We start from the raw sequence: 11,460 nt of genomic DNA on the forward strand, positions 1-11,460 counted from the left end.
AATTTACAGAAAAAAGCCCTTTTTTAAAAAAATTACCGAAATGGGCCCATCATTTAATTATTTACCGGAATGGTCCATTTTCCGGCAAATTGCGTTTACGTCAGCGCGATGTCAGGGGACGCGCCAGCAAATCACGGCCACGTAAGCGCGATTTGCTGACATGACAACAAATCGTGCCCTCTAGGACGCGATTTGCTGCCACGTCAGCAAAGGGCGCTGACGTGGCCATGACTTGTCCCGCGCGTGAACAGTGCTCCAACGGTAAAAAATTTGACCGTTGCCCCCCCAACGGTAAAAAAAAACTATAAATACCCCCACCCTTTTTTTTACAAACTAATCCTCTCTCAAATTTCCTTTCAATTTCCTTCAAAAATTCTCTTAAATCCATATTTAATTTCAATTTTCTCTCAAGTTCCTCTTAAGTTTCTCTTAACTCCCTTCTTTTAAATAATTTTAAAAATATTTTTTAAAATTTTTTTAAACCTAAAAATTTGTACGATTTCAGCAATGGCCGGAGAATTGACTCGTCTTGATAAGCATCACATATCGGTAGAACAAATGAAAATGGTAAGTATTAAATTTAATTTTTAAATATCATTTAAAAAAATTTTATTTATGCATTTTTAGATAATTATTATTTTACTATTTGTTATAAAAGTCTGTAGATCGGGTATTGGAATGCAATATCCAGAATATGCATGCTCCTCCATCACCGTTGGTAGAGAACTACCTGCGGGAAGCGGGTTTTTGGCACGTGGCGACAGTAGGCCGGGGATGCAAGGTGGACCCGAAACTAATCAGTGCGTTGATCGAGAGGTGGAGACCCGAGATGAACACATTCCATCTTCCATGTGGAGAGTGCACTATCACTCTAGAAGATGTCAATCTGCAATTGGGATTACCGGTGGACGGGAACCCAGTCACCGGGTCTTCCCTATCTAGCGATTGGGGGGCGGTGTGCTACGAGCTTTTGGGCGCTATTCCGGAGAAAATGGAGGGAGGTAAGATCGAGATGGGTTGATTACGTGACACATTCCCTGATCCGGATGAAGATTCAACCGAAATTGAAAGAATCTGATATGCTCGGGCTTACATTATTCAATTAATTGGAGGTTATCTGATGCCCGACACGTCACGGAGTCGCGTACATCTAAGATGGCTGCTGAAACTCGTTGATTTTAGAGCAGCCGGTGAATTAAGTTGGGGGTCTGCCGTCTTGGTAACGTTATATCGAGAGATGTGCGGGGCGACGCGACCGAGGAGAGAAAAAATCGGAGGTTGCCGGTCACTACTGTAGTCGTGGGCACGATTTCGCTTTCCATTTCTACGTCCTCGAGTGGACAACCCATATACATTCTCACTCATAACGAGGTAAATTTTATATTAGATTTTACAATTATTATGTAGATTTTTAAAAATAAAAGTATGCTAAAAATTTATTTAATTAGGTGGAACCATCCGGCAAGTCATGCTCGATTACCGTCCTCTCTTGAAGATATACGGCTTCTATTGGACCAACGGTCGGAAACACAAGTAAGTATTAAATAAAATAGATATTTCCAAACATTCGCTAGTCGATTGATATTTAGTATTTAGTATTATGTATATAACTAATATTTCTATCATGTTCATATAGTTTCAATGGACACCATACGAGGATCCGGCAATTCGGGCAGTAATCCCAGAAGAGTTCTTACAAAATCCACAAGCTTGGCACGTGAAAGTCGTGTTGATCAACTACGCAACCGTGGAGCCGCACCAAACAGACAGAGTGCTACGACAGTTTGGATGTAGACAACCGATTCTCGTGGATCCTGAAGTGTTTGACGATCAACACAAAGTTGACCTTCGGCAATTGAATATGGATTGGACGAGATACTGGTCTGAGTACTTGGAAATGTGGGAAGATCGATATGAATATATACCTACTCGGGAACCAATCATCGCTCCGGAGTTAGCGTGCGTTTAAAAATACTTGCCGTGGTTTAGGATCTATGGCAAGCCTTATTTACTGACACTAGAGGAGAGGCAGCGGCAAATACGTGTCGAAAGGGAATGCGCGGGCCTCTAAATCCAAGACGACAAGACGACGAAGACAGCCCTTCAACGAGGCCCAGACATTCACCTGGCTCATCATCAGGGGCCATGCAATCACCAGGCCCAACGAGAGCACCGACACAGTCACTCGACACAGCAGTTCAACCGATAATACCCACGGAACCGCCTTTTCAGATGATGCCAGGTGCGTTTCCTAGGCCTTATATGTATCCTAACCCTTATATGTATCCTTTTTCGAGTCCTATGGCAGGTTGGAGCCAAATGCCCAGTTCAACTTCATTTCCTGTTATACCGAGTGGACCGCCGATGTATAGGCCAGCGGCGCACGAGGAATCACAAGAGGGGTTGTCGGGGAGCTCTCCTTTTTACCAATCCCCACCAACGTATGAGTTTCAAACATCGTCGCCGTTCGTGATGCAAACACCTCCACATACACTATTCTTTGAAGGTGGATCATCGTCCCAAGTCCGACAACCAGATGCTGTACCAGAAGAACCAGAATCCCCACCGGAGGAACAACAACCGCCGTCGGAAGCTAGAGAAAGGAAGAATCCAATACAGAATCGTTTACCATGCCATGTGGCACTGAATCCCCGGGGCATAGACATTGATTGCTGTATTTAAATTTATTTGTACAAATATTTTGAATATTTTGATATTATTTGATGTACTAAAATAGAAGTTTATTTGATGTAATAAAATAAAAAAAATTAGTTATTTTGATATTATTTGATGTATTAAAATAGAAGTTTATTTGATGTAATAAAATAGAAATTTTTGAATATTTTAAATATTTTGATATTATTTGAGAATTCTACTAACCATTAATACTCTTAACTTAAAAATCCTAACCTAATTAAATTAAAACCCTAACCCTTAACTTAAAAACACTAACCTAATTAAGTTAAAACCTAATCTAATTAAATTAAAACCCTAACCCTTAACTTAAAAACCCTAACCTAATTTAATTAAAACCCTAAACCCTTAACTTAAAAACCTAACCTAATTAAATTAAAAACCTTAGCCCTTAACTTAAAAACCCTAACCTAATTTAATTAAAACCCTAAACCCTTAACTTTAAAACATTAACCCTTAACTTAAAAACCCTAACCTAATTTAATTAAAACCCTAAACCCTTAACTTTAAAACCCCGACCTAATTAAATTAAAAATCCCGACCTAATTAAATTAAAAACCCTAACCCTTAACTTAAAAACCCTAACCTAATTAAATTAAAACCCTAACCTAATTAAATTAAAACTCTAACCCTTAACTTTAAAACCCTAACCTAATTAAATTAAAACCCTAACCCTTAACTTAAAAACCCTAACCTAATTAAATTAAAACCCTAACCCTTAACTTAAAAACCCTAACCTAATTTAATTAAAAATCCTAAACTCTTAACTTTAAAACCCTAACCTAATTAAATTAAAACCCTAACCCTTAAATTAAAAACCCTAACCTTAAATAAAAACCCTAACCCTTAAATTAAAAATCCTAACCTAATTAAATTAAAACCCTAACCCTTAAATTAAAAACCCTAACCTAATTAACTTAAAACCCTAACCTAATTTAATTAAAACCCTAAACCCTTAACTTTAAAACCCTAACCTAATTTAATTAAAAACCCTAAACCCTTAACTTTAAAACCCTAACCTAATTAACTTAAAAACTCTAACCTAATTAAATTAAAACCCTAACTTAATAGCTTAAAACCCTAACCTAATTAAATTAAAACCCTAAACCCTTAACTTAAAAACTCTAAACTAATTTAATTAAAACCCTAAACCCTAAACTTAAAAACCCTAATCATTACTTAAAAACCCTAACCCTTAACTTAAAAACCCTAACCCCTTAACTTAAAAACCCTAACCTTTAACTTTAAAACCCTAAACTAATTTAATTAAAAACCCTAATCTAAATTAATAATTTTACTTTCACATAATGTTAGATTTGGAAAATGTTTTTCCTGGTACTAACAATTAATAATTTTATATAATTTGATAATTTTACTAATCATTAATATAATTTATCAATTAATAATTTTACATTCACATAAAGTTAGATTTGAAAAATGTTTTGACTGGTACTAACAATTAATAATTTTATATAATTTGAAATTTTTACTAATCATTAATACAATTTATCAAGTAATAATTTCACAAACTTAATTTTTTTACAATTACATTCAACTATTGCGATTAGGGCATGATCGACTTGTATGGCCTGGATTCCTACACCATCCGCACAATTTCGTTTGACTAGTTGTTTCTCGGATATCTATATTGTTACGTATTCTAATCGAGCAAGGTCGACCCTTTGGTTTGCGACGTAATTCTCTATCCGATAACAGCTTAAAAGGAGCAAGAGATACGGATGGTCACTTATGTTCATCTGGGACCGGTAGGAAAACGTGTCTCCAGACGTTGTACATGTTTTCTAATTTGTACACTTCGTCCACATAACTCATCGGATCCAGACGGAGATTCTGACAAGCTGCAATAACATGCGCGCATGAATAACAAAGTGCATCAAACATCCCACAGTCACAAGTCCTATTTCGAAGTGTACACGATATTGCCCGCCAACAACACCTTGGTGCGGTCTGTCAAACTCTGTCACGCGAAACCATAAAATTGTCTCAATTGTGACACACTGTGTGTATGGTGTTTGCCCTCGCCTTGGCCTTGTTAATTTCCTGAACTACCTTACTGCACCATACATGTCCTCCCTGCATCTGGTCTGCATAACTTGCTGATCGCTTTGGAAATAGCATCGCCAAACGAAAATATGTCTCTCGCACAACCGATGTTATCGGTAAATGGCGCGTTCCTTTAAGAACAGAATTTATGCATTCAGCCAGGTTCGACGTCATATGGCCATATCGTAGGTCGCCGTCGTATGCTTATACCCACTGTTCGAAACGTATGTTACAAAGGTAGTCCGCCCCTTCTCTGTTAATTGAACGTAAAATTGCCAACATCTCGTGAAAACGGTCTTTATTTATTTCATACCCTGCCAATATAAGATCATGGCGAATAATTTATATCACTTCTACCAATAAAACTAATTCAAATTGACAAACGAAATAACACAGAGATAGGCTAAATACCCATGTTGGTCACTTGTCGTCGTTCGTTCTTAGATGGATATTGCCTACAGTAGTTCGAAGCAACGTGTCTCAGGCAATATCTATGGTGCGTGCATTATCATAAGCTTCACTGTCGATCAAATGCAGCTAGTATACCGGTGCCCCGATCTGAAATAACACAGATATCAGGTTGGGGGCACACATACCTCCTTAACCTAGAGAGAAAGAAATCCCAGTCATCAGACGACTCCCCCGGTGTTATTGCAAATGCAATTGGAAGAGTTCTCCCACCGTCATCCTGTGCCACTGCAAGCAATAGCCTATGAGTATACCTACCGAATATAAAGGTACCGTCAATTTGTACCAACGGCTTGCAGTATGGAAATGCGTCTCGGCATTGCTTAAAGGTCCAAAACAGGCGTTTGAACACTTGGCATCCATATAGCAATCGGCCGTTGTAGTACGCATGTTCCGTTTCAAGGTCTGTGATGGCACCTGGGACGTATCTTTCTAGCACCTGACACCACTGCCATATTTCATTATATGAGGCGTACCACCCACTATGCATATTCTCCAATGCCTTTTGCTTAGCTATCCAAGCCTTGCGGTAAGAGGGCGTGTACCCCATTTGGCTCCGGATATTGGCAATTAACACCGGCACTGAAGCCTGGGATCTACTTTTACCGTGGGCAATATCAAGCTAACTAACATAGTTGAATCCATCTTGGGATGATCTTGTGAAACACCTATAAACCGAGTACATTAAATAATGCAACATTGCATAATAAAAGTATTATTCAGAAACCGTCAATACTATACCTGCAGCACATGTATGTGGACCTTTGTACTTTTTAATCTCCCACAACCCTGTCATTTTCCTTAACGAGGCATAGATTTTCTATGAACATGTGCCGTCTTGGACCGCACACTTCGCCTCAAACTTATCAGATTTGGATTTAACGACGTGGTAGTTAACACCGTTTTTGATGCTATGTTATTTCAAAACACCAATAAAACTATCCAAGTTGGTAAATTGATTACCAACTTCAAATTCACCGGAATCTACCCCCGAACTTCTACGATCACGCAACCGGTATAGTAGATCTGAAAACTCTAACGCATCATCTGCGGACAAATCGACATTATGCATGTGGGCTGGAGGTGAGTATGCTCTGAATTGTGGATTTTCTTCTTCATCTGAACTCCTTTCAGCATCTTCAGGTTCTGTTGGAATAGGCTCCGGTGCAGAAAATAAGTCAACTTCTGCACCATCCGGCCCCGGCTCTCGAGATGGATCCACATCGGAGTCATCTTCTAACCCACAATCATCTGCAGCGTACGAGATCCCCTCACCGGTTGACGTCGTAGGGAGTACGTCATCCCTTCTTCTGGGCATTTGATAACATCCCTAATTGGATGTAGATTGCCACCCACTAGAACTTGATGCCGTTCCCCAGTACGTATTTCCAGTATCAAACGTCGAGCCACCGACGTACATATCCCATCCACCGACAGAGTGTCTTGCAGGGGATGTGCATTCGACACAGCTATTGAACATGGGCTGTTCCGTATTTTGTAACCCGCTAACCGAGTGTCGGCCAGGGGTCGTGTATACATCTCGAACACCAGTCGCAAGTACATCAGTTGGCGATGTAAATTGTACATATAACTCAATATAAGGTGCTCCACTAGCAAGATGAGTTTGCACCATTGCCTCCAAGCTACGAGCACCTTTTATGTCGAACGAGTCATATGTCTTCGGATCAACAGAAGAACAAAATCGATACGTGATAGACAGAACTTTCATTGGCGTCGTTCCGAAAATTTTACGCCTAATTCTTTTACGAAGTTCTGTCAAATCTATGTTCTGGTTAAAAACCAGTCGCACCGTATTCTCCGACAAAAAAACAACACCATTCTTGGTGTGGCAAACCTCACCATCGTAGTAAATAACAGCACTAATACGTTCACTCATATTTGAAAGTCTAACCTTCTTAGCCTTTCTAAATTGTTTTTGCTGTGACTTATGCATTCTGAGAACATTTTCTGCCTAATTTATAGCCTCAGCCCAAACATGCTACTGTAGCAAAAGCGCGTCCACGAGGGCACGATTTTCACAAATTCTTCTCAAATATTATCCTGCTAGAAGCAATTTTATATTATTTGCTCAGAAACGTCAAAAAAAATTATTTATTCCATGACCTACTGTAGCATAAGCACGTCCACGAGGGCGTGATTTCACAAATTCTTCTCAAATAGCATCCTACTAAAAGCGATTTTATACTATTTGATAAAAAATGTCAACTCGAAATTATTTCTTCCAGGACCTAAAATCCCTAAAAAGCCTGAACCCTAAGCCCTAAAAGCCGAAAAAACCTAACGTGGGAAAAATGGCAAAATCGCGTCCCTCGAAACGCGCCATGTGGCATGAAATCGCGTCCACGTCAGCACGATTTGCTGACGTGGCTGCGATTTACTGGCACGTCCCCTGACATCGCGCTAACGTGGACGCGATTCTCTGGAAAATAGACCATTCCGATAAATAATTAAATAATAGACCCGTTTCGGTAATTTTTTTAAAAAAAAGAGCTTTTTTTGGTAAAATGCCCTCAAGAAAGAGTTAAAAAACACAAAAACTTCAAATTTAAGTGAACATGTAAAAAATAATAATGTTGTTGACGTCAGCATTATGGTGGGAAATTCAGACTTAAATGACGAGTGTCAGCGCATATAATTTGTATTAAACCCGCAACTTCTCAACAATAGTATCTGAGCAGCTACTTGGTGTAATGGAGACGGGTGGAGCTGCTTTCAGGGTAAGTAAACACCAGAAAATAAAGTGAGCGGTTGAAATACCATCCATTACTTTGTTTTCAAAAAGTAAAATGATTTTAAAACCCCAACAAAAACAGGGCATAATTATAGTTAATTTGCAAGTACAATACTATTAAAATAAAAATACAAATACATAAGTAAAATAAATTATTATCAAAATATGACAATAATACATAAATTGCCATGATTTGGTCCTGTTTATCAACTATGCCAAGGACTACAATTATAGTTCAATATTAAAATTTTCATTTTAATACAACCAACCAATTCAACTCGTTAAAGCGCCTCATCAGTTTGGTCTACTCCACTCCCATTTTTTTTTTAACATTGTTGGGTTTAACTAGTCCCACCAACCGGTTCGGTTTGTCAACACAGTGAAGGGCATTGATACACAGACAAGAACTCCACAACAAAGGTTTTCACAATATACAAAATGTTCCAACTCTATTTGTCACGTAATTTTGTTCAAAAAGTACTTACATGTACCACAATTTCTGATCATTCTGAATGGGTTCTATTACTTCTCCAGCCAACTTCTTGTTATCATGCTTTAAACTAGCAATGAGAGTATGTTCGAAACCCCGCAACATCCTTGTCAAGCCTTTATTCGGATCACAAATGAACCTGGGAGTAAAAGCAAGATTACAAGTCTGAACAAGTATACATGTTAAATCTGTTCATTATGTTTAAATTTCTTCCAGAAACATGTTATCATTATGATTACAGTACAAACAAGGGCAAAGAAAACATCAAAAGATATATTCAAAACCAAAGAACCATCAAATGAACTGAATGTAAGATTTTCATGGTCCAGTGTTATCGGTGTGATCATCCAGATTTCTTTGTAAAGCCCTGGATAGCAAATGTGATAGCATTATTACATCACCCGTTTTCTAATTTCTATAATAAAGTCACTTAAGTTTACTTGAAAGTCTATAATTTAGGGAACCAAAATCTAACTAATACTGGCCAAGTTCCTAAAGTGGAATGTTAACCTTAACCGAGTCAAAATCATTTATAATTTGCATGTCTCGAAATATGGTGAAGTGTCTAGAAAAGGGTAATAAAATTTATTAGCAATTATCAAGTAGGTTACTCACATGCAGGAAGGTTGGATATGTCGGCAGAAACTGCACAAGGTATTCCCAAGTTTGATAGAGCTCCTCTGATAATTCCGCACGGAAAATAGAGATGCATGCTTTGCATAGCCTTGTTGTCAGCCATGATAGAAAGCTCTTCGGATGTTCCATTTTCAGGTGATTGATCAATCGACATGCGTGTAAGCCAACAAAAACGATTATCTTGCAATACAAAGGTACCCTACAAGATAAATGTCAACAGCTTCATTAAACTTCATCACCACAAACAGTTTTGGTCAGTTTCAGTTCCTAAACATACTCTGTGATTTGTCTTCAAGTTGTCTATCTGCTTCTTGAAGAGTTCAAACCAAAAATCCTTGCAGATGAATTTGATTGCTTCTAAATGATCGCTAAAACGTGGCCTCTCCATTGTGTACCTGGCAATGACTAAACTTTGTTATTACGACTTGTAGCATTTGAACCTCGCAAATGATCAAAGCCTGAAGATATCAGAATGCATTTCAGCAAATACATTAGGTACTATCATACTTCTTAAAGGCCCCATGGTAAATCAAATGTTGATGTTGAAGGCGACAAACAACATCAACACTATATGTAAAGAGATCATTACATAAGACAACAAGTTCAAAAATAAATCGGATAGGGACATTGATGGAAAAAGTACTGTGGAAGCCTTTGTACTAGGAGTCAGATTACATTTGGCCCCTTTTTACTCAAAAGATGAGCAAAGTAGTCCCTATACATTAGATCAAAAGGTAAACTGGTCCTTCTGTTAAAAATTTCATTCATTTCTACTGTTAACAATTGGCTACTTAATGCCAACATGAGGTACACGTGATATACATGTCACTGTTTGGTTATCACGTCAGCCATACTAGTTTTTAACCGTACAAATAGATGAAACTTTTAATAGAAGAGACCAATTTGCTCTTTGATATAATGTACAAGAACCATAATTTGCCCATTTTTTTAGTAGAGGGGGCAAAATGCAATCTGACTCCTTGTACAAGTACCTCTACGGTACTTTTGCCAAACATCGACCAATATCTTATTCTAAGTAATTCCTTAAAACCATGAGATCTTTTCGGTTTCATGTAGAAAAAAATGCATACAAGTTATGAAGAGTCTTCAAGACTGCAAATCAAAATTACCAAATCATTTAAACTTTTATTCTCCATATCATCTATCTTGCATTACATCATCAAACTCAATGAAAAATTGGAATTGCTAAGATAATTATATCAACAGTTACAAGCAATACCGATAATTATGAAAGCCAAGGCAAGGAGTTGCATCCATCAACAGCTACAATCAGAACTCCAAATTAAGTGGTCAGAAGACTAACAAATCATAATACATAAAAAGGCGTATTACTATTACTACAAAACTAAAACTAAGAGCATTCTTTTTCTCACATCATAAACTCACCCAAATTGACATAATCAAGATGGGTTTTCTGAATTCATTCGATTTAACTCAATCTCAAGTAATGGGTTTTTTTTCTCCCTTCCTCGAAATCCAGACACAGACAAACACACACACACAAAAGAGACATTAAATCAGAGTAACTTAAATTCAAGCTAAAGTTACCAAAACACAATTCAAATGGGCTGCTCAGACTCATAAATATGCTAATATTAACTCATTAAAAATTTGGGAATTCGGGTATTGATAAGATGTGGAAGGGTTTACCGTTCAGAGAGCTGGTGGCCGACCTGATATCCAATGGCTTCGATCCGACGGGCGGCGAGTTCAGGCTTATTAGCGTAAAATCGGTTGCAATATGTTGAAACCACTTCGGTTAGTAAGCTATCGATACAGCTTTCTGATACCTCTCTCCCCATCCTTTTTTTTTTTTTCCTTTTTTCCTCCAAGAAAATGGTTAAAGCTGTCGTCTTCCTTCTTTAAAAACTATGTTTTTATAAAATTATGAATTTAGTCCCTGTATTAACCAAGTTTGATTTAATTTTACAGTAAAAGTATTGTAACAGTCTATATTATACCTTTAACTGCATTTTGATCGTCTACTTAAAAATCGTTTAAGCGGGTCTGTGGGCTAAATTTGATAATAATAAAAAGGACATTAAAAAAAAAAAGGTTTTGGGTTTATTTTTTTGAGATATTTAAGAAAATAGATCGATTTTAAATAGAGAAGTGAAAACGCATTCAGCAAAATACGTTTTCTACTTATGTGACAGGAAAGCGCGTATTGCGGTACGCGTTTTCCCAACTTTACCCAACAATAAAATTGCATAGGTCACAAATCCCAATGACCATAAAACAATTAATTTATTTGCTATATAAGCCCTACTCATTTTCTTCATTTTGCATTCAAATTCAATTCTTTCAATTCTCTCAAGTTTTTAATTCTCGATTT

At 37.5% G+C, this 11,460-nt stretch overlaps 1 protein-coding gene across 1 annotated transcript; it reads right to left on the reverse strand.

The window, feature by feature from the left end:
* Positions 1-8,101: 8,101 nt before the first annotated feature.
* LOC105782587 (uncharacterized) lies at positions 8,102-10,970 on the reverse strand. The gene is made up of 4 exons (XM_012607415.2): positions 10,776-10,970; positions 9,382-9,499; positions 9,084-9,303; positions 8,102-8,607 (listed from the first exon to the last, which is right to left on the reverse strand). Exons 1-4 carry the CDS (start codon positions 10,925-10,927, stop codon positions 8,579-8,581), a joined length of 519 nt encoding a protein of 172 aa, XP_012462869.1. The 5' UTR covers positions 10,928-10,970; the 3' UTR covers positions 8,102-8,578.
* Positions 10,971-11,460: the final 490 nt, after the last annotated feature.

This window comes from Gossypium raimondii, chromosome 13 (assembly GCF_025698545.1).
Source record: "Gossypium raimondii isolate GPD5lz chromosome 13, ASM2569854v1, whole genome shotgun sequence".
In the NCBI taxonomy this organism is placed as follows: Eukaryota; Viridiplantae; Streptophyta; class Magnoliopsida; order Malvales; family Malvaceae; genus Gossypium; species Gossypium raimondii.

Bases quoted from the DNA above. Each gene is read 5' to 3' on its own strand.
- LOC105782587 (XM_012607415.2), bottom strand. From the start codon at position 10,927: ATGGGGAGAGAGGTATCAGAAAGCTGTATCGATAGCTTACTAACCGAA. The intron at 9,500-10,775 runs GTAAACCCTTCC...AGTCATTGCCAG, and splicing joins GGCCACCAGCTCTCTGAACG to GTACACAATGGAGAGGCCAC. The intron at 9,304-9,381 runs GTATGTTTAGGA...TTTATCTTGTAG, and splicing joins ACTTGAAGACAAATCACAGA to GGTACCTTTGTATTGCAAGA.